Below are 23,687 nucleotides of genomic sequence, written 5' to 3' on the forward strand. Positions count from 1 at the left end.
ATTATGATTTTTAACAAGTTTTAGTAGGGAAGGGATTAGGAAAAACTAAAGGAGGAAAGTTTAGGGTAAAAGGGGAGATAGAGAAGGGGTATAAATATTCCTCTTATGAGGCAATTCAACGTTGCCCAGAGTGGAGAAAACCCAAGGTAAACTTCTCTCCCTTTTCTCTTTATTTTTTTTTCTTTTTCTCTCTCCTTCCCTTCCCCTCTTGCCGCGCACATCCACCACCGGCAGCCACCACCACCACCGGTGGGCCGCCGGCCACCAGCACCAGCTGACAGCAGCGGAGACCACCGGCAGTGGCGCCGGCCCCCTGCTGTCGGCAGCCATGTTTCTCGAAAAAAAAAAGGTTTTTTCTTTTAAAAATCAAATCTTTATTACCCAAAACTAATCTATGCTTTAGTCTAATTATAAATTATGAGTTTGGAGATTTAATTTTGATGTTTGGTTATTGTAATTGTGTTAATTAATTTTCAGATTTGGTTTTTAATTAAAAAGCCCCAATTTTTTAAACCCTAGGTTCTTGATTCGTGATTTATTGAAAGATTATGATGTATAATAGGGTAGGCCTTTGTTTTAAGTGTTTTAAAACCTAATTACAGCAAGTTTTAATTATAATAAAGTGCTGGAATTTTATGTAGAACACTTGATATTATGTTTCTTGAAGAAATTTAAATTACCCATTAATTGGGACTTAATTTATGGTGTTTTAAATATAATTTCAGCTTATTCTAATTAAATTATGAAGGGTTTTAAAATAGTATATATTGCTGGAAATTTGTTTAGAGTGGATATTAGTACTCTATTATGGATTTAATGTGTAGGAGACTTTGAAGTAAGCGATTTCTACTAGTCGTGGCAATTTTAATAACGTGCTCAAGGTACGTACGAGTACTTAGCATATTTTGATGATGTAGAATCATGTTAGGTTTGATTTCAATCAATTACAAGTAGTATCATGCTAAGGTTTATGTATGGAATTGTGAATTTATGGTGTTTATGATTGAATTGCGAAGCATGAATTATTTGTGTTGGTTATGGATTGGAAAATTATATTTTGGGCATGTTGTGTTTGAACCACATTTTTATTTATGGCATGTTAGAAGGCATGATTAATTAAACTACATGTTTAATTATGTTTGGAATATTGAAAAGGAATTTTATTATGGTTCAAATAATTTTTATTGATGCTTTAAGCATGAGGAATGAGCTATATAAGTGTCTATGTACACAAGGAATAAATTGTATGTTGGTGCCTTTGTGCACTTAAGGTGTTTTTAACACCGAGGGATAGGATTTTTGGCGCATTATGCGTTTAAGGTGTCTTTGACACTGAGGTAGAATTAAAAAGGGTTCAACAATAAATAATATGTGGTCACTAATTATTCAAGAATTAAATTGGTATGTTTGTTTGATTGAATAATTATTGTTGATTGACTTATTATGCTTTGAGAGTCATCACCAAGTCTAATAATCTATAAATAACGTAAAGTGAAAGAGATTACGCACCAAAACTCTTGGAACGTATATACCTTGAGTATGAACAATGGGGGGAGTTATGGGGTTTTATATTTAACCATAACTTCTAATGGAGTACAGGACACTGTATATTCCTTTCTTTTTATTTATTATTATGCGCAGGAATTCCGCCACCTTTGTGTGGTTTTGTCGCTGGCACGGTTAGCTCTCGTGCCAGTTAACCTCAAATTTATTTGGGGGAGGTTAGGAGGTGGAAACCCGTTCGATGCGTAATAAATGCAAAATGAATTTATTAGTGTCTAGTCATTGTGTTTTGATGATTGGTGTGTGTGCTTGTGAACAGGTGCAATGAGGTAAGTGTGTGTTGATAGGTAAAAGCATGTTAGTGTGGCTAATTTACGCTTATGTACTCAGCTTTGCTGATTGTGTGTGTTTGTGTATTTGGCCATGTCTTTATCTTGGCCCTATGATGACCCATTTTTAATGGAGAGTAGTGGAAACAAGTAAAGATAAACTTTTCAGGTGTTGAAGCATGATCATGATGGGGCATGAGTGAAGAGTTAATCCTACTAGTTTTCATTAGGTTACAAGGTGTTTAATGCTTTATTTATTTATGATATATTATGTGTGGACTAACACAAAGGTTTGGTTTTGGGAACGGTTTTTGAAGAAGGGCCTTTAATGGTTCCAAGTTGTAGTTTGATTTTATTTGACTTGTTCGTTTGGTTTTAAACTTTATTTTCGTTTGGTTGACTTTGGGTTGATTGGTTTAAATCGGTTTTTAATTTTGAGTCTTTCGCTGTCTATCTTTGATAATTGCCTTAGCCGTTTTCACGATGGCGGTAATGTCTTAGTTATTCCTAAATCGTATTTTAATAGAGTAGAATGGGTATTTAAAGGAAAGAAATTTCTAGGGTGTTACAGGGGAAGTGCAGCGGGCACCGACGAGGTGACTGGGTCCGCGACGAGATGGTGGTGGGTATGGTGACTAGGGAAAGGGAATGGAAAAGTCTAGGGGGGGTGGGGAATCAATGTAGACTATAAATGGATGAACTCAAAAATAAAAATGGGTAAAGGGAATAAAAAAGTGACAAACAAACAACAACAAAGGAAATGATATCAGTTCATTCCGATTCCCTTTGATTATTAACCCCAACCAAACGGCACCTAAATATACAACAGAAAAAAGAGAATTGATTTGGGATATTTGGAAAAAAAAATTACTAAATAGAAAGAAGGAATGTAATTTTGGAATACCCAAAATAGAAACCAGGAATGTAATTTAGGGATGGAGAAAGTAACAAATTGGAATTTCTTACACTTAACACAATAAGAATAATGTGATAGTATGATACATGTCGTCTGTCTGGTTTAGAACTTACAGTGAGTGTGAAGCAGCTATCAAATTCAGGCTGGTTTATAGCTTCGCATATATCAAATGTATGGAAGAATCCCTATTCTCGGCACTCATTTTAATTGTGACTGGAACTTGGATAGAAAAATCCCCAAATTACACTTTTAATCCCAAATTTTCAAATTAGACAAACCTTTAATTCAAAGAGTGAATCATAAAATCAGCAGGAAACACTTTGATTGAACCAGACTTCTAGCAAATTTAGCGAACATACAGTTCAAATTATACAAAACACGAGAAGCTTGTTATAAATTTTCATAATTTCAGTAAATTATAGCCAATAATTCAGTAATCCACCTAAGAATAACCCTAATTTGACTAAACTGACAATTAAATCAACGATAGAGTGAAATTAAACCCTAGATGGTGAAAATTATATAAGATGACAAATCAGAGAGGAAATAGAAATGAATGGCTTTATTATTATTGATCGATAGGTAGAGTATTTATACAAAACCTACGCTCATAAGATAGGAAACAATATTCCTAAAGATATACTAACATAACCATAAACCCTAAAGATATATTCTCAAAATAATATCTTAACATAAATATCCTAAATATATTATTCTCTGAATGATATCTACGGAAAATATATCACACATATATTTTCCGATATCTCTAACACCCTCCCGCAATCTTAACGACATTAACACGAACGTTGCGATTGGAAATTTTTCACTTTGTTGAAGTCGAGATGCACACTCTTGTGATGCCTCCTTCAATTTTTGTTTCTTCTTTTTCAACGATGAGAACGCTCATCTTTTCGAACTCATCAGTCATCAATCAAACAGGAACGTCATTCTTTTCGAACCTGCAAATAACAATTTTTGGTTTTTCCAGAGCAAAACCGAACTCCAATCATAAACCACACTCAAATGTTGTATTGGTCTTCCAGAGTAAACCACACTCTCATATCCAAATGAGCAAAATCATGCTCGAATCAAGTCACAAACCTTGTCTCACGGCACAAGGAAAACCAAATATATCTTGTCTCACGACACAAGAGAGCCGAATTTTTTTTTTTTTTTAAAAAAATATCGCGTCAAACATAACGCTATTTGATGTCTTCATCTCCAAAGATGTGTTATAGTGGAGGAAGTCCACTCACATACTCCCACAAAAAAAAAAATCTCCCAAAAAAAAAATTCACATACACATATGATTAACGTGTACCAACCCAAAAAAAATAAAAATTTAAAGAGTATTAATATTGCATAGCGGAAGCAAAATTTTGAATCCCACCGGTGGGTTTAATTTTCTAACCCACCGGTAGGGGGGGGATTTTTTGTGAGCGGTCCAAGATTTATTGATACCATGACAAATTAGAGAGGAAATAGAAATGAATGGCTTTATTATTATTAATCGATAGGTAGAGTATTTATACAAAACCTACGCTCATAAGATAGGAAACAATATTCCTAAAGATATACTAACATAACCATAAACCCTAAAGATATATTCTCAAAATAATATCTTAACATAAATATCCTAAATATATTATTCTCTGAATGATATCTACGGAAAATATATCACACATATATTTTCCGATATCTCTAACATAAGATTATTGAAAAAACATTAAATAACACATGTAAGGGTTCGTTTGATATTACTGTGGTTTTCTATTTTTTGGTTTGTTATTGTATAAAATTATATGATATATGTCACATAATAAATCAAAAATTATTTAAACTTATTAGAATCATAACAAATATGAAAACTGACAACAAAAAAGTGAAACACCTTTTTCTTGTTTCTTGTTTTTGGTTTTAGTTAAAAAAAAAGGAAACAAAAAACAAAAAATGATGTCAAACAAGTCCTAAATTAATTGGTGTTGTTTGCTAATTGCTCCCAGCTTATAACCACGTGTGTTTTCACATGCAAAATATATTGAGGGCAATTCAGGAAGATTACTATTCATAAGAAAATCCTAGTCAAATTTTAGGGGCAATATGGGCAGTGTACTATTCATAAGGAGCCATTTCTTTTTTGTGACTCAGTGCTTTTATAGGTTTAGGGATAGGGATTAGGATAATGATTAAATCCATCTAAATATGTGTCTTGAATGTGTTGATGAAAATTAATCACAAATTTTATTATTTTGATTCTTATTTGAGTGAGTATATTACAATGAAATTATTATTAGCTTTTATTGTTCCTCCATGTAATTTCACAAATTTGAACCACTAGTAAAAACACCACAATTAAGAATGATTTGTTATATGTATGTATATAATGATTAAACCCATCGACTATACCAATTTGACATGATTTAATTTAAATCCATCAATTGAACAAGACCATACCAATTTGACATGAGTTCAATCCATCTAAATTGTACAAGACCATCCCAATCCGACATGATTTCAATGCATCTAAATTGAACAAGACCATCCAATTTGACATGATTTTAATCCATCTAAATTGAACAAGATCAGACCATCCAATTTGACATGATTTAAATCCCTATTATATATTGAACAAGACCATCCAATTCGACATGATTTAAATCCATTATATTGAACAATAGCATATTATCATAACAAGTTATGTGCCTTGAATTTGTTGATTCATGGATACTAAGTTAAAAACTTACAAGCTTCTTCTCTCACAGGCTGAATTTCTGAATTTTTCTCTCCAAATCATTCAACATCATACAACACAATCAAGGTAAATGAATAAAAACTTAGTGTACACAATGTATACAAGGAATAGAGCTAAAACTTGGGCCAAAACCATATAGGAGGAGAACACTTGGAATTTGTATCAATGCCTTCATAAATCCTTTTGACTTCCCGTGATGTCATGTCAAAAACACCCATATCATGACCACGAGTCGCTGTCATTTCCCAAAACTCTACTTCATCATCTGTGAAGTATATAGCATTCCGGATGCAATTAGCAGCATCTGATATATGAATAGACATGGGTGTGTTATTACCAACAAATAACAAATAATCACCCAATTCTTCAACTTTTTCCCATAATTTAGTGTGGTAGTTAAGTTTATAGACCTCAAAACCACATGTAAAATAGTCGATTTCTGAATGGCTTAAATCCCGCTTTTCTCGTAAAACTACACCCAACTCACCACCTAGCTCCACCATATATAATTCACCAAGCCCTTCAACTACGTTCCCAAAGATGTGGTTGGGGGTGGGTAGATAACCTTTGGCCTTGACAGGTATAGGTGCATCATGGTTACAAGTATTAGTTCCACTGATATCACAATATGCTAGTGCTCCATCAATATACAAAATTAGCACCAATCCATTCCAAATGAACACATCACTAACTTAACGCTTACATGTGCATGATGTAGATATTGGTGTCCATGCTTGATCTCCAGGACGAGCATATGCTAAGTGATCAAGAGGCCAATAGATGGCCATTACAACAAATTCGTCCTGATCAACATGGTCCTTTCGAGGCATCTTTAGTACAATGAACCTGTGCAAAAAAGTTTTTTGAAACCAATCATCAGCTTCATCGGGATCTTCTGGAAGTTCGTCCTCTCTTGGTTGTTCTGGCATAGTTTGTAGAGATGGGAGGTTTAATTGAGCTTTAGTAACAGGATTAAATAATTGAATGCGCTTGTCAAGGTGTAGCATCACTATCCAACCGTATGCAGAACCCCAACATCGTGCCCCAAAAGTTTCTGGTAGCTTCAATTTATAACACTTATTTTCGCCAATACTCAAGATTTTCCTATGACCCTCATCAAATCGAGGGTTCTCTTCTTGACTAGAGTTTATATTATTAGGCTCAGGTAGCAATAACCACGGTGTTGTTAGATTATTTGCAATCCACTTGGTTTTAACCAAGGAGAAGCCATTATTCCATGAATGACATACCGCGGAAAAATGAATAAAGTCTTCAATAGAATTCAATTTCAGTGCAATTCCATACAGCAGATCAGAGGGCAATGTAGACCAATCAGCCATCAAACTGCATCAACACAAACATTCAGAAATTAACAAACTAGATACGAGATGCAATATGCAAGCTTCATGATAGTATAAATTTCTTGTGGCACACAAGAAAACCAGATGTAGGTATCAAGTTCATAGAAGAAACATTTACACAATTAAGATATCTCACAAAATTCTCAAGATCACAACTCACCAAGTAGGGCAATAAATAAAAATAAAGAAGAGTAAAAGTGAGAAATAATACAAAATTTTATCATTTTGATTCTTATTTGAGCGAGTATATTACGATAAAATTATTATTTAGGTCTTATTGTTTCACCCTGTAATTTCAAAAATTTGAACCATTAGTAAAAACACCACAATTAAGAATGTCTTACTCCGTATTATGTATATGCATATACTCGTAATGGTTAAATCCATCTTAATTGAACAACCCTACCAATTCGACATAATTTAAATCAACCTAAATTGAACAAGACCATAGCAATTCGACATGATTTCAATATATCTAAATTGAACAAGACCATCCCAATTCAACATAATTTAAATCCATCTAAATTGAACAAGACCATACCAATTCAACGTGATTTATATCCATCTAAATTGAACAAGACCATACCAATTCGACGTGATTTATATCCATCTAAATTGAACAAGACCCTCCAATTCGACATGATTTAAATCCTTGTATATTGAACAACGCTACCAATTCTACATGATTTAAATCCATCTAAATTGAACAGGACCATACCAATTCGACGTGATTTATATCCATCTAAATTGAACAAGACCATACCAATTTGACGTGATTTAAATCCATCTATTGAACAAGACCATACCAATTCGACATGATTTAAATCCATCTATTGAACAAGACCATACCAATTCGACGTGATTTAAATCCATCTATTGAACAAGACCATACCAATTCGACATGATTTAAATCCATCTATTGAACAAGACCATACCAATTCGACATGATTCAAATCCATCTACATTGAACAAGACCCTCCAATTCGACAATATTTAAATCCATCTATATTGAACAATATCATATTATCACAGCAGAGTATGAGTATATAAGAACTAAATCAATTAACAACAATCCGCGAATAATTAAAATCAAACACAAAAAAAAATAAAAAAAAAAAATAAATAAATTCACAAACGTATTACAAAGGAGAAAACTTTAATCAAAACATATCAAGCAGGAGCAAATTGGCAATTTCAAGAATATTTACACGTAAAAAAAATTAAAAATAAAACCAATTCAATTGAAGTTAAATCAAACACAATCATATAACCAGATCTAGCAGGCCCAAACTATAATCGAACATAGGTAATAAAAGGAGAAAATAAAACATTAAAAACCTGTTGATTCGGGTGAAAGGGAAGAAAGACGATTATGGTTGTTGAGCGTAATAAGTCTAGGAAGCTTTCTCTCTCGTGTTGGAATCAGGACTTCGGGATATTAACGGGAGTACTTTGTTTTCTGGTTTGTGCGTGAGGGCTCAATGGTAGTACTTTGTTTTATAGTACTTTTATGTCAGTAGATTAGATTAGATGATATTCGGATATTGCCTTAAATAAGATAATATTCAGATATTGCCTAAAAAAATAACTCACTTACCCAAAAGAAAAAATTGCCTAAAAAAAAAATAAAAATTGATGCATTTAATATTTTGCAAATTGCAGCCGTTTGAAAAAAATCGCAAATTGCAGCCAAAAAATTGTTATAAATTGTAATTTGCAATCTAATTCAATTTTATTCGGTCAAGATTTTAGCCCCCATTTTAGCCCTTTTCAAATTGAACTCGAAATTGACAAAAAATTAACGTAAGTGTCTCGTTTTTACCGGAACAAATCGTTTGGTTAAACCTTAATTGTGTCTCGTTTTTACCGGAACAAAATTACAAAGTACTCTTACAAAAATCACATGTTTCCCGTTGAATTGGGTAAGTGCACAAATTGAATAATTTCAACTTCCTCTTTTTTATTTTTACAGTTGAAAGGGTTTTAGGCTAACCCTTAATTGATTCAATCATACCCAAATTATCTCTCTCCTCTTTTTGCCTCCTTTGTTTCGCCATGAACTCTTGACAAAATCCCACCTCTTCAAAACCCTCCAAAAACCCTCCACCTCAAAATTTATTCACCTTCAAATTTCTTCAATTTGTGAAAATAAATTTGACCCCTTTTATAAATTATCAGCTACAAAACGGTGGGTTGTACTATTAGCAAAAGCCATAAGCTTTGCAGAGCTTCTGAAGCTTTAGCTATGGCGGTTTCTTCCCCTTTTAGGGCTGCTTATTCTCCTCCTCTTTTCTGGGTTTGCCCTCATTCTCTTTCTTCTTCCTCTTCTATGGCGGCTTCTCTTCGTCCTCGCTTTTTCTGCTCTAAAGCTGCTCATAAATGGTCAGTTTCTTCTTACCCCCTCTATTTATTTATTTATTTTAAAATTTTGTTTACAATGTTACTTTATGTTCTAAATTTTTTGTGGGTGTTTTAGAAATTTAGAGTTGTTATTTTTGTGGGTATTTTTAGAGTTGTTATTTTATGGGTATTTTATGTTGAAAGTTTTTTTTCCTTTTAATTTCAAATTTGGGTTGCATTGTTCTATTATTTTAATGGGGTTCTATGCTTGTTTCATACTATATGCATTGCTCAGGTACCAAGGCTACCAACATACTGTAGCTATTAATTGGAGTACTTTTTATAATCGAGTATTTTTTTTTTATTTATATATATATATAATTTTTAGCAAGATTGAATGAGATAAGCATGCTTAAAGATAAGAAAACTGAAAAAAAAAAAAAGCTTTGATGTCAATCAGCATTAGTTCAAAAATAAATTTTATTTGGTGGGTAGGGAGGGGGAGGAGAATAGGAGATGATAGGGTGGAATCTAAAGGCTGAAATGGGCGGTGTAAATTCATGGTGGAATCGAAGTGGTGGTGTTGAAGCTATGGGTGGAGTATGATATACATTGGTGGTAATTTTTGATTGATGACTAATGTTGTTAAAAAGGGGATGCCAATGCTTAATGAGCCTTGCACTTTCTAATTTGGTACATTTTTGAGGTAGAATGAATATATTGGTTTCATTTAGTGAAAAGAACCATATTAAAGAGACATGATACTTGTCCATTGGTGACACAGACTTCTTGGTTTAGCCGACACCAATATTTATTGGAAGGATATTGGGAAAATAAAAGTATCCAATGAATGGAAGAGTTGTAATTTTGATACATCAATTGAATTGGTGTTGATTTAGATTTACTGTAGAATGGAATGTGTCATATTTGGAAGGGTTAGGATAGTGTTAATAGAGTAGGGTGGGAGGTTATTCCTTGAAATTTTGACACAAATTAGAGTGAGGATATTCCAGCTTGCATTCTAATTCATTGCCACCTCTGGTTGAGCGAAACAGGATTCTTCTGCTAGAAGAATTATCTCTATTTCTTGAGTGATAGATGCAGTGCGCCAGTGCTTGGTGATGCCTAACTGATAAAGGGTTTCTTAACTAGAAAAAAGGGTATTTTTTTTTCTTTTAGTGGAGCCCCTTTGCTCTAGAAGAAGCTCCTACTTGACTATTTAATTAATTTTTGTTTGGTTTTTCTATTACCTAAATACTAAATTAATATTGCTATCACAGTTCTCCAACATAGCCATAAAAAAAAAGTTTCCTAACTTAGTAGAAAGAGTTGTATAGTGTAGTATTCTTCTATATCATGTCTGTTGCTTAGATGTGCTTTTGTTAGCTTACAGGAAGGAGTTTCATCGTCTTCAGAGTCAATATGGGATTTCACGTGATGATGAATTGTTCAAAGTTGTGCAGCTACGACAGCCTGAACCAATGTTTTCTACAGGGCAACATGCTAATTCAACCAGATATAATGGTGTGCATTCGTTGTCTTTGTTATATACTTTATTTTGCCGGTAGAGAATGCCACTTTCACTTTTATAGGTTGTTTTTTTGAAGAACACCCTTTTTATTTTATTTTTTATTTTTTATTTTTTTTCTTTCTTTCAGTTTCTTGTTATAGTTGTACTTTTAATGCTTTTAGATGATGGGCTCTTTACTAAAAGGCTCTCTTTAGCATTGACTCCGACCTTTCTTCTACGACTCATCGTCTTCCTTGCTTGCAAGATGCATATATTCGTTATCATAAATTCATAATGCCCTGATTCTGTTTCATGTGATTCAAGGAAGATAATTGTACTCTTCTCCATTGATTTGGATTCAATACCTTCATCATAGGATATCACCACAAAACTGGGAATCTGTTATCATAAAATAGACAAATATGTCAAAGGGTGACTATGAGAAGTTGAAATAGGATTTCAGGGAGGTTAATTATAATTATTGCAGTTTGGTGGTTATGAGAACAGTGCCTCCCTGTGGTGACTTTTGCTCACAACCCATATTGTTTTATGTGTGAATTATAATTATACTTGTATAAATTATTTTTGTAAAATTAATAGAATGAATGTACTTCTGTATTGCATTTGAATGTTATTTCAGACATTAGTGACCAAAGTGTGTAAATTTTGAATCTAGGAGACATACAATTTCGTATAGGGATTTTTAGAATAATTTCTTAACATATTGTTTTCAAAATTATTAAAGTTATTTGAAAAAGCCATTAAGGAAGTGCCTTTTGAAAGAAGAAAATGCATTGGTTGTGCTTCCTTTTTACAAATAATTCCTCTTTAACTTAATTCCAATTTGTTTAAAACCAAAACAAGGGTCTTTGAAATTTTTGCACTGAAAATGAAAGAAAGCAGTTTCTAAGTTGTGCTTGGTTTTTACCCAGTGCCCTTTTTGGAACAGAGATTTTTTGTCATACTGTGATATAAAGTTGTAAACTCTATGGATGCTGATCTGATCACTTCCTGTTTCTCTTGATGCAGGGACGTTTGTGAGGCAATGGAGATCTGGAGAGTCTGCCCAACCAAGAGTGTCGAGACACACTGACAAAACTGTTTGGGCTCAAGAGACTTTTAAGGTGAAGAAGAGTAAAATGGGCTTTAGGCATGGTGTGATGGAACTAGAATTATTACCATCCAAGGAAGCCACAGAAAATCGCGGTCATAACTCAACAAGTGATAACTTGAATGGGATTCCTGGGTTTACTGGTATTACTTCTGCTACAAGCTCCCCACGTTTTGCAACCACAACTGTTGATATAGAAGCAGGCTTAGAACAACTTCAGGAGACATTTGGTGAAACACTGCATGAAGTTGATGGTATATGATCTTCTACTTTTTGTTATTTGTGTTTCAGTCTCTATTGTGATTTTGTTGTTCCCAAGTAGAGCAATGGACTCATGATATAACAGTTTGCCTAATCCTGGACAGATGTTGCTAGAAGAGCCCTTTATGCTAATGGCTTATCATCACGAAAAGATGTAGCTGGTGAACTTTTATCTGATGAAAGGAATGATGTGAGCCTGAAGTCTGCTACAGAGAGCAAAAAAAACTGCCAAGAAGTCTAAAAAGACTTTGTCTGCCAATGGCGCATCATCAGCGAAAGAATTGGACGAAAGCTCATTAAATCAGGGAATAAACGGTGTACATGAGAAGTTTTCTGAGCTTGATATTCTTGATGGTGCACAAACGGATGATCAACTAAAACTTCAAATGAGGCTCTGCAGCATCTTTGACAAAGTTCTTGTAGTTGATAACGTCACCGTGGCTAGGAAAGTTGTGCATAAGCTTACACATGAGTATAGACATCACGTACATGCATGTGATACCGAGGCATGTTTGCTGCTATTGAAACTTTATTTTTGGGGAATAGAGGGGTGGGGGGAAGTATTGCTATGGAAGTGTTTTTTTGTTTTTTTTTTTATGTTATCACTTTAGTTTATTAGGATGCTGGCCTGCTGGGTATTCCTGTTAAGAACAGGGGAAGTTTACCTATTACTTGCAAGGTTATGATCTACGAGGCATTGAAACAAATTAATTTTTGATACGAAAATTATGTTAAAGGGAAAATATTATGCTGGAAAATAATACAACGTTTCAGTCTTAATTGTTGTCTATGTGCAGTATATATAAGTTTTGAGCTGAATTCTTCATGTTGGTTATATTAATTAATATACATTTGTATCATGATAGGTGTCCAAGATTGACGTGAAGCAGGAGACACCTGTAGATCATGGGGAGATAATATGCTTCAGTATTTATTCTGGTGAAAAAGCAGATTATGGTAATGGGAAAACTTGCATATGGGTAGATGTGCTAGATGGTGGCGGCAATGATATTTTAGCTGAATTTGCTCCATTCTTTGAAGACTCATCAATAAAAAAGGTGAGTATTTCCTTGCGAATTCTAGATCAATTAGTATGGCATTTTGTCACGCCAAAAAGATTTTTGAAGCCATGACACTAAAATTCTTGTACATTTGTCTGATACTCTGTCTGCACATTAGTGGGGTTTGAAGCAAATCATGTCACTGTATTGCTGACCTGTTTGTTCATTATCAATGCCTGTCAACAAATTGATGGTATTAGAATTTTTACAGACACATTTTGGTATCATCTTATGCAGATCTGCAAGCATAGTATTTGGCAACTGGTTATGTTGCTGTTTTTAACTAGGGGATATATATGTTCCATCTTATTTACACAAATTTTTATTTGGCTTGACCATGTAGTCTTACTCTTTATCCATTCATTTTTAGAAGTCCTATTTCTTGCATAATTTTGGATAACAAGTCTTCTGTCTCGGAGAAAATGAAGGATGGAAAATCAAAAGGTTAAGAATGTTTTGTAGTATGTATTTGATTGACATAAAGTAGATAGTAGTTTCCTTATGCTTTACTTTGATACCTACCTAGTCCATCTTTTTTATGTATTTTGACTGATTTTTAGCTACTTGTGTAGGTGTGGCACAATTACAGCTTTGATTGCCATGTTGTAGAAAACTATGGGATTAAACCTTCTGGGTTCCATGCTGATACAATGCACATGGCACGATTATGGGATTCTTCTAGACGAGCAGATGGTGGTTACTCTCTTGAAGCATTAACAGGTAATCCAGATGTAATGTCTGAGAGTACTATGTGCCAAGAAAAAGATCTGATGGGAAAAAATTTCAATGAAAGCCATATTTGGCAAGAGAAAGGCAAAGAAAGATGGATCCCTGGGTAAAACTGTCTCTCTTCCTTCAGTTGAAGAGCTGCAACGGGAAGAAAGGCTACCATGGATATGCTATTCTTCTTTAGATTCCATTAGTACTTTAAAGCTGTATGAGAGCTTGAAATCCAAGTTATCAAAAATGCCATGGATTATGGAGGGTAAATATAGGGGGAATATGCTTAATTTCTATGAAAACTATTGGCAGCCCTTTGGCAGACTTCTCGTGGAAATGGAAACAGAAGGTATGCTAGTAGATCGAGCATATCTTTCAGAGGTGGAGAAGGTGGCTATTGCTCAACAACAAGTTGCTGCTGATCGTTTTCGGAACTGGACTTCTAAGCATTGCCCTGATGCTAGATATATGAATGTAGGTAGTGATGCACAATTGAGAACACTCCTTTTTGGTGGAATATGCAACAGGTATTTTTTTTGGTATCATAAGCTTGTCTAATAGTTTTTTTATTCATCCTTTTTTTGTGTGAAAAGGGTGTTGAGATCCAGTCGATGTTGCGTGTAGGTTGACAGAATGCTATAAGCCTTTTGCCCCCCCCCCCCCCCCCGCCCGCCTACTGGAAAGTCCTGATGTAAATGAATTTGCTTGCCGTCATAGTCAACACCAAGTTTGTACCATAAATGTGGGTTTTTTTTTTTTTTTTTTTTTTTTTTTTTTTTTTTTTATAATTTATAATAGAGGCATTTGTTCTTGAATCTTGGGTTTTATCTGAAAAGTGTTAAAAAAAAAAATCAATGATACACCAAGGTCTGAGGGATTCTTCAAGCTACTCTGATGTTGTGTGATCCAAATTCTTTTTTGTTATATAAGTACATTGTACTCTATATTGGGAGACATTCTTTCATTTGAAGCCTATACACACTCCCGTTATATTGGTATTTCATCAACGTTCTTTAATTAGATTGTGTCTGGAAAGCACTCAATGCTTTAGATCTATGTTAAGATAAGATAAACATATTCCTTTCTTAGATGTTGGGGTTAAATATCTTTCCTACATATAGCAACTATTGTCTGGAACTCTGGTGGGTGCCTTTGCAATAGCTAGCATTTCAGTGGGATCAATGTGTAGAAATAACCGGTTTTAATATATTTTCCCTTCTTTATTTCCTTTACCTGGGTATATCTGAAATTTATTTGTATTTTCTAAGTATTGGTGTCCGAAAAAATTAGAATGCTCTGTGCATCTTCCCTTAATTTTAAGGACACCTCCTTTTTCCCGCTGATTCAGCCATATTGCCGATGGAAGTAAGAGTTGGCTGGCAGGACACATTGTATTGCAATTTCTTTTAGTTAAATAACCTCTTTTTTAAGCCTCCAACAACTCCATTTTTGTTCTGTCCAGAATCTCCAAGTAATTGCCAAAGGACCAAATTGCATGAACATGCTCCATATTTACTGTACAATTGTAATAGTGAAGAAACAAACAAGCCTCATTAAGTTGTAGATAGAAAAAAGATGAACTAGTATTTGGATCCAGACTTTTGGCCATTTAAGTGCTAATGGGATTATAGGAGAAAATATGTTATTGGAGAAGAATTATCATGTTTCACAATCCTCAAACCTGTACTGCTCTGATGATCTTGTATATATGGTGATATTTACTTGGTGGGTCTTGTATTCTCTTTTTTCTTGGTTAAAACTGATGCTGTTTTCCCAAACCTTTACTGCTCTGATGATCTTGTATATATGGTGATATTTACTTGGTGGGTCTTGTATTCTCTTTTTTCTTGGTTAAAACTGATGTTGTTTTCACTATTTCTTGCTTGTTAATGATAATGAAGATTGTCATTGAATAAGTTTTTTAAACTTAAAGTATGTGCTGGTTTTTTGTAATATAACTGTAATGATCTTGTTGCGAGGAATTAGGGGCTTTGATTATCTTACAAAAGCACACATAACCTGCAGAGGCTTACTTTCTTGCTGTTTTTACAGGAAGAACCATAATGAGTTTCTCCCTACAGAGAAAAAGTTCAAAGTCCCGAATACTGAAAATGTAATTGAAGATGGAAAGAAGACTCCTAAAAAATATCGTGACATTACATTGCATAAAATTGGTTCTAGTTTACAAACTGACTTTTATACGGCAAGTGGTTGGCCTTCTGTTAGTGGAGATGCCTTAAAAGCTATTGCTGGGAAGGTCTCTGCAGAATATGATTTTTCAAGTGATGATGTTGAAGATCCATTAAATGACGATCTACCAAACTCGGAAAAAAAAGATGTTGACATTTCTGCTTATGGAACTGCTTATGCTGCTTTTGGAGGAGGGCAGGAAGGAATGGAGGCCTGCCATGCTATTGCCTCTTTGTGTGAAGTTTGCTCCATTGATTCGTTAATATCCAATTTCATTCTGCCTTTGCAGGTATACATACATACAGAATCCCCCCCCCCTGCATACTTTCATACTTTCTTATGTGTCTGCCTTTGTAAGTATGAAGGAATTGTCAGACATTGGAATAAATATAGAGAATGCTCCTTTTATTTCTTGCAAGAAGCTCATCACTTAAATGTTACATGCAAGCTTTTAAGAAACAATGTATTTGTGCAGAAATGAATTTAACTTGAAGTTTGGGCCAGTAATAGGGCTTTTATAAGACAATATATTGCTTTCTAACCATGGCGTGGGCCTCATTATTTGATACCTCTCGTCCGTTTTTTTAATGACACTTTCCTCGAACCTCCAATTTTAATTAATTAATTTATTTTTGTTTGTAAAATGACACACTTTCTCTTCTTTGAAAATATTATACCAATTAAATCATATATATGTCTGTGCAAAAAAAAAAAAAAAAAAAAAAACCCACATATATTTGTCTCTTTTTGTCCCCACTATTACTTTATAAATTATTTATCTCTCCTCATGCTCTCCAGTCCAACATTATTTATTATTTCTCTTATCTCACATCATAATATTCAACACTTCAACGAACCACCCTAGTACCCTACCCATATTCCCTATATAATTCTCCTAAAACTCTGCATGGAAGCTAGTGTGTCAATTTAAGCCTACTTTATCTAGAAGAGCTTAAGTATGAAATCTTACTCCCTTGACTTTATATGATCAAAATAAAGTTGGATATGTTCAGTTGGGACTGGAAACTTATGAAGTCCAGTTGCACTATTCTGCTTTGAAGCTATTTCTGTTTTTTTTTAGTAATTGACAATATTATATAATTAAATAAATTGTACAAGTAATTGGACCAGTATATTTCTAGCTTTAAAACCCGGGAATCAACTTTTGGAGTTGAATGTGATTTTTATCAGCCTAGGGACCGTCAAATTTTTATTATTCTCCAGTTGTCTGAGTGTGCTAAGGTAAAACAAAGGATGTCATAAATCTGACAGGCAAGATTGATTAAACATGAGTTGCTCATTAGCTGTTTGTAGAACAGTAACAGGTCATAGTCTCATAGACCTTCCCTTTATTTGAAATTCTTGTGAGTTGTAAAGGATTTAGGACTATGAGAGCTAGTCACTAATAATATCTGAATGTATTTTATGAAATAAATTGGCCATTTTTAATTCAAGGTCTGTGGATCACGTCTGAACATTTGTGCTCTGCATCTCAGGGAAGTCATGTGTCAGGGAAGAATGGCCGCATCCATTGCTCCTTAAATATAAATACAGAAACCGGCCGCTTGTCTGCTAGGAGGCCAAATTTACAGGTACTCATTTTTCATATGATGTTATATAAATTTTCTGGAGAAATGTAGACTATTTTAGGGAGAATATTTTTAGCCATGTTGTGAAGTAATTGCTTGTCCAATTAGCAGTTACCAAAAACTCTATTAGATATTTTTGCGTTGAATAGCATTGATATTTCTTTACTGTTCTGTAAATATAGTTTCAACTTTTCATTGTATAGTTTGGAACATGCTGCATATCTCAATTTTGCTAGGTAGTGTCTATACTATAACTGAAGCCAAATCTTTTCTGTTAAGTATTTTGAAATTATCGTGAATTTGTTTGCCATCCATCAGAATCAACCTGCTTTAGAGAAAGACAGATATAAGATCCGCCAAGCATTTGTCGCTTCCCCTGGAAACTCCCTTATTGTTGCAGATTATGGGCAGGTTGGATTACTGTATTTTGATTTTGTTTTATTTATTATATACAAGTATATTTTATTTAGATGTTTTGATACTACTGAAATTTCCAAGTTTTGATATAGCATTAATCTTGCTTCCCTTGGAACAGCTGGAACTTAGGATTCTTGCACACCTTGCTAATTGTAAGAGTATGAAGGAAGCATTTGAAGCTGGTGGAGATTTCCATTCAAGAACTGCTATGAATATGTATCCATATATCCGGGAAGCTGTTCAACGGGAAGAAGTAATTCTTGAATGGCATCCTCAACCTGGAGAAGAAAAGCCTCCTGTTCCTTTACTCAAGGTACATTAAATTCCAACCTTTATTTTAGAATAAGAGTATTTTCTTATTTAAGAAATGTTACTGTTGGACTACTTATCTGGAATCACTGCTTTGCTCTCTTTAATTATTGTGTATTCCAGATTTACAGTTGGGTTAACTCATGTTTTTAGTTACTTGGGATAGCCAACTTTGCTTGCCCTTACTTTTATACGAAACAGTCTCCCTAATTTAGGCACTAACCTTGTTAAAGTGGGCCTTATCTGTGTTCTTTATGAATTTCTATGTAGGTTACCTCAGAGTTCTGATTAATTCTACAAATGTTGTTTCAGGATGCTTTTGGTTCTGAAAGAAGGAAAGCTAAAATGCTGAACTTTTCCATTGCATATGGGAAAACTCCCATGGGTCTTGCTAAAGACTGGAAGGTATATTTTCTAGCTTCTCTCTTTCTCAATTTATTTTTCTCGTAGCCATGTGCAGTTTTGCACAAGATTTTATGCAAGGGATAAAGTAGAGGGTAAAAAATAGGGTGGCTGAGAGTGGGACCCAACTCAAGAAAAATTGTAGAGTTTTTTTTTTTTTTGAAAGGCAAGTAAATTGGGACTCCCCTGATTGGAAAATGGGGCAAGTATATCGGGACAAAGTATAATCATTTGTTTTAATTATAAGAATGTTCCTTAAAATTTGATATCTAAGTTGTCTGTAGCAAATTGACTAGGTTCAAAATATGCCCTTTTTTCTGTTGCAACTGACTAGTTTTGAACTATGCCTGGTGCCCAAACTTGAAAGTGATTCTAATTTAGTAACTGTGCTCACCTGCTCTAGGTTTCTGTTAAAGAAGCGAAGGAAACAGTTGATTTGTGGTATAAAGAACGCCAGGAGGTTCTGAAATGGCAAGAAGCACGGAAGAAAGAAGCTGCAAAACGTGGTTGTGTTCACACCCTGCTAGGGAGAGCTCGTCGCTTCCCTTCAATGGCTCATGCTTCACCCCCACAAAGGAGTCACATTGAACGTGCTGCAATCAACACGCCAGTGCAGGTTCTTTTCTCCGTGCTTTACTTATATGTTAATTTATTTGTTTCTCATGTGATCCCATCCATCTACTGTTGATAATGATTTAGTTTTTTTTTTTTTTTTTTAAACCTTATCTAAATGATCTATGCAGGGAAGTGCCGCCGATGTTGCCATGTGTGCCATGCTGGAAATAGATACAAATAATCGTCTGAAAGAGCTTGGTTGGAAGCTGCTTTTGCAGGTTCAGTTGGTTTTCTTAACTTTTTATTTCACTTTCTCCTCGCTTTTTTTTTTTTCTCTGTTGGTCTGCATTTTTCTTGCTCCATCCCGTATTCCTGTTAGAGTTGTCAAAACCATCAAATTTGCTATCCCTCTAGATTTCAGTTTCTAATCTTTTTAATTCTTCCTCCGTTCTCTTTTAGTTGCATAATTTTGACTTTCATGCGTGCCAATGCATAATTTTAACCCTCTATATTAGTGAAAATATAAAAAAACGTCAGGAGGTGGTCAAATGAGAAGTAAAAAAATATAATTGAGACGAATTTATCAAGATTCCATATGACTTTGTTTTTCCTAACATGTAAAACATAAAGGTGGTCAAATGAGAGAATGTGAATAGTGCAAATTTCCAATGTTGCAAATAAAGCAGAACAGAGGAAGTACTTTCTCTGGCTTCGAATGTTTGACGTGTTATAATTATAGTCTTTTTTATTTGTTGCTACTAAGTAATTGATGTTTTAGAGTGCATTCACTTAGAATGATAAAAGCATGGCTCTATTTTTACATTAGAGTCCCAATTATATTCTAACTACTCAAATCCCCAACCCAGTATGAAGCAAGTAAAAAGGAAAGTGGAAACAATTACTGTATTTATAGGATAGAAAACTAACCTTAACCCAAATACAATTAACCTTAACCTTTAAAACATAGGGAGTAGTATTCAGTAATTGATGCATGTTGGCAGGAAGTTATTTATTTCACTATCAATGCAATGAGTGTCTCATACAATTTTTTCCATAGGGCGTCCTCTAATGATATGGGTACACTTCTGTAGTTTTGTATTGCTTGAACCCTCAACCTCATTAAATAAATATCTATCCCACCTTATACTCAACGGATAAATAATGTGGTTTAAACAAGGAATAAGTACAATATATAGAGTAGGTTAGACCAACAACTGAGAAAAAAAAAGTATACTTTTTCCCACCCTTATTTTGAGCTTGTACTTCTAGAATGATAATTTATCACTTCCTCCAATGACAATCATTCAACACTTGTTCATTTATCTAAAACTTGCACTGCTTAGGGCTGCATTGAAGTACTGCCTGCATATAAGCGTTTATTACATGTAAATTGGCGTTAAATTTTCTTAGTAGATATATCGCGTTTGGATGAATGTAATCAATGTTTGACTTAGCTTAATGTTTGCACTTTTAATTCCTTTTATGTAGCCCTTAGGTTTGTATATATCATATCATTTTTATAAACATCTCCCTGTTAGGTCCTGTTCTCTTCACTAGATTTAACTAGAGTGAAATTATTTTTAGTGGTTGAACTGATACTTTCAGCTTTCTACTGTTTCAAACTGATTTTTAGTGAATTCTCAATGTTTTAGAGACTAGGGGCCTTGGTGACTATGCCTCGGAAGTTCCATGTGATCTAAGAATTGAGCTAGAGCAATTATTGCAACTTTGCAAATCTTCAATGTTTTCACAATCGTCCATATAAAATGACGCTTTGGGCTGCCAAAAAAATTTTGTCCATTGGAATTGACTATGAAACGTGCCTTCTTTCCTTAGGTTGGAACATGTTAAACAGTTTTTGAAAAGTAAGTGAAAAAAATGATCTGTAATATGATTCATCATATCTACTCTCTTTAAAAGGTGTAGCCTTTGACAAGGCTGCCATAGTGCCATGTGGATTCTTCATCTAAAATAATTCATTACACAAGATAAGGAAATGTCATTATTACATGGTACTTATGGCAAGCTTCAACCGTCAATCTAATGAAAGAAGTGACACCTTTTGGCTCAAATAAACAGTATAAATACTTGTACATAGTAATATGTTTAAATTATCTATGATAGAGACAGGAGAGTAGGACTAATGTTACAAAATTATTACATTCACAATCTATTTATACAACCACCTCCTTACATCTCTTCATCTTTGTAAGTGGTAACCACTCCTGCCATAATATCTAGCCTTATTATGGCATTATTACCTCATTATGGTACCTTACTATGGAGTAATGTTACAACAGTAAGTGATGATTTTGCAAATAAATGTGATAGCACTGGATCATTATGTAATATGCTGTTTTTAGAAGTTCTATCAGAGTTTAAGTGGAATGTATATAAATGCTGTTTTCAATATGTTCACAAGATTGTCGTTATTCCAATGTGTTGAAAGTTGCTACTTATTTCATGAATATGTTGGATACAAATCATTGCACCAATTTGTGTTTCAACCTCAAACAGGCCTTTATGTGATGAACAATTCATACTGTTTTAGAAATTGCGTAGGCTTACAATTCATAATGTTTTCTGAAAGCAGGTTCATGATGAAGTGATATTAGAGGGGCCTTCAGAATCAGCGGAAGAAGCAAAGGCTCTGGTAGTTGAATGCATGTCCAAACCTTTTAATGGTAGAAACCTTCTCACAGTTGAGCTTGCTGTTGACGCCAAGTGTGCTCAAAATTGGTATGCAGCCAAATAAGAGCACTTATTTTTGGCCAGTTGGTTTATGGTTCCAAAGAACCCTCAATAGGACTCACTCGGGCTGCCAGTTAGTTGTTGGCACTTGGTTAAATTGTATGATCTTATGGGCCATTTTTGTGTAATAGTTGGCCCTGGGTTTCCTGCAAGTGCTAGCCATGGCATGGCTTAGAGCCATCGGGCTGATTTTCCATGTTTGGATTTTGATGCAATGACGAGTTTAATCAACAATTGTATAGCATATTGGAGAAGGTGTAAGTTGATTAAACTTTTTTTTTTTTTTTTTTTTTTTGCCGCGGTGTATGATAGAATTTTTTAGGAGGATAGGGGTTGTATGTAAATTTGTCTTGTGTATATAAGAAACTGTGACAGCTACTTCTGCGGTTGATTAGTAATGCCCTTGTTTTGTGTAGAACTTGTTTGTTTTGTGTATGATAGAATTGTTCCGTTCCCTCGTGCTATCCGCTGATTCTTATTATTGAACATTAAACTAAACTTGTAACATGCATATTTATAACTTGTTTTCTTCGACTTATCCCAAAACTTGTTACATTATCTTGTTAGTTCAAATCGCCTTAGATTGATTTACATTTATTTAGTACTGAGCTAAAATTGGTTTGCTAAATTAAATTTTGAGAAGTGCATATATTGAAGTAGGGGGTGTAAATGAACTGATATGTTCATAAACCACTCGCGAACCAACTCTGTCTGGACTAGTGGTAAGAGAATGAAACCTCTGAAGTCTAGGTCCAGGTTTCAAGCATTGGTACCACCTCTCTTTCTCTCTTCTCTCTAAAATCTGTTTATTAAGTAACAAACAAGCTCAAACAAAAGTCTTACGCTTGTCAAATAAATAAATAAATAAAGTTTGGACAACATAATGTTTGACTAGATAATACATGTGAGCAACTTATTTAAGTCCATTTACTCCGTATATGTTTATCTACTCTCAATTATAATTCAATTAAAGCTTGCTAAAGCTCGAAAATTCTCTACTATATTAAAACTACTTTAGTATATTTATATATCAGACATGAAAACTTTGTCATTACCTGTTTTTATATACTTTGTATAAAAGGTTATACATGTGAATGGGGTTACTAATAACGTATTTTGTAACAAGAAAACTAATAAAAGCTTAGTATGCATTACAAATTACAAAATAGAAAAGGGAAATTCGAACCTGCAATCTATCATAATCATACATTCCGTCTTTGCCACTAGACCATGACAGTAAGTTTTACAACGACGTTGCGTTGTGAATATTACTCTTCAATGAACAATGATGCTCATTCGAGTCAACGTTGTGAACACATTTATTCGATGCAAAATCTGACAATTACTCCTACTTCCTCCATTTTTATTTAGTTGCATCACTTTTGTACTTGCAGACTTCTAGGCAATTTATGAAGTATAGAGTGTAGAGAGAAAAAATAAAAAGGGAACATGTGATAGGAGATAGATAGAGAAAATGTATAACCTAAGTTTAAAAGTGATAGATCTAAATTAAAATTTTAATATTTAAAAAGTGACGCATTTAATCAATTACATTATACTAAAGGCGAATCTAAAATGACACTTGGCAATATAATATAAAGAGTTTTCCC

At 34.1% G+C, this 23,687-nt stretch overlaps 2 protein-coding genes across 2 annotated transcripts; one reads left to right on the forward strand and one right to left on the reverse strand.

The window, feature by feature from the left end:
• Positions 1-5,390: 5,390 nt before the first annotated feature.
• Positions 5,391-8,639, reverse strand: LOC110710580 (F-box protein At2g17036-like). The gene is made up of 2 exons (XM_021888905.1): positions 8,200-8,639; positions 5,391-6,844 (listed from the first exon to the last, which is right to left on the reverse strand). The coding sequence occupies exon 2, from the start codon at positions 6,838-6,840 to the stop codon at positions 6,193-6,195; it is 648 nt and encodes a 215-aa protein (XP_021744597.1). The 5' UTR covers positions 6,841-6,844; positions 8,200-8,639; the 3' UTR covers positions 5,391-6,192.
• Positions 8,640-8,833: 194 nt separating this feature from the next.
• LOC110710627 (DNA polymerase I A, chloroplastic/mitochondrial-like) lies at positions 8,834-22,615 on the forward strand. Its single transcript, XM_021888952.1, is given in 16 exon segments — positions 8,834-9,243; positions 10,595-10,725; positions 11,741-12,069; positions 12,188-12,237; positions 12,286-12,589; positions 12,950-13,141; positions 13,717-13,920; positions 13,922-14,391; positions 15,917-16,343; positions 17,551-17,646; positions 17,962-18,054; positions 18,179-18,373; positions 18,682-18,774; positions 19,175-19,387; positions 19,515-19,604; positions 21,920-22,615. Coding segments are annotated over 16 exon segments (3,186 nt in total). The 5' UTR covers positions 8,834-9,106; the 3' UTR covers positions 22,082-22,615.
• Positions 22,616-23,687: the final 1,072 nt, after the last annotated feature.

This window comes from Chenopodium quinoa, unplaced genomic scaffold (genome assembly GCF_001683475.1).
Source record: "Chenopodium quinoa cultivar QQ74 unplaced genomic scaffold, ASM168347v1, whole genome shotgun sequence".
Classification (NCBI taxonomy): domain Eukaryota; kingdom Viridiplantae; phylum Streptophyta; class Magnoliopsida; order Caryophyllales; family Amaranthaceae; genus Chenopodium; species Chenopodium quinoa.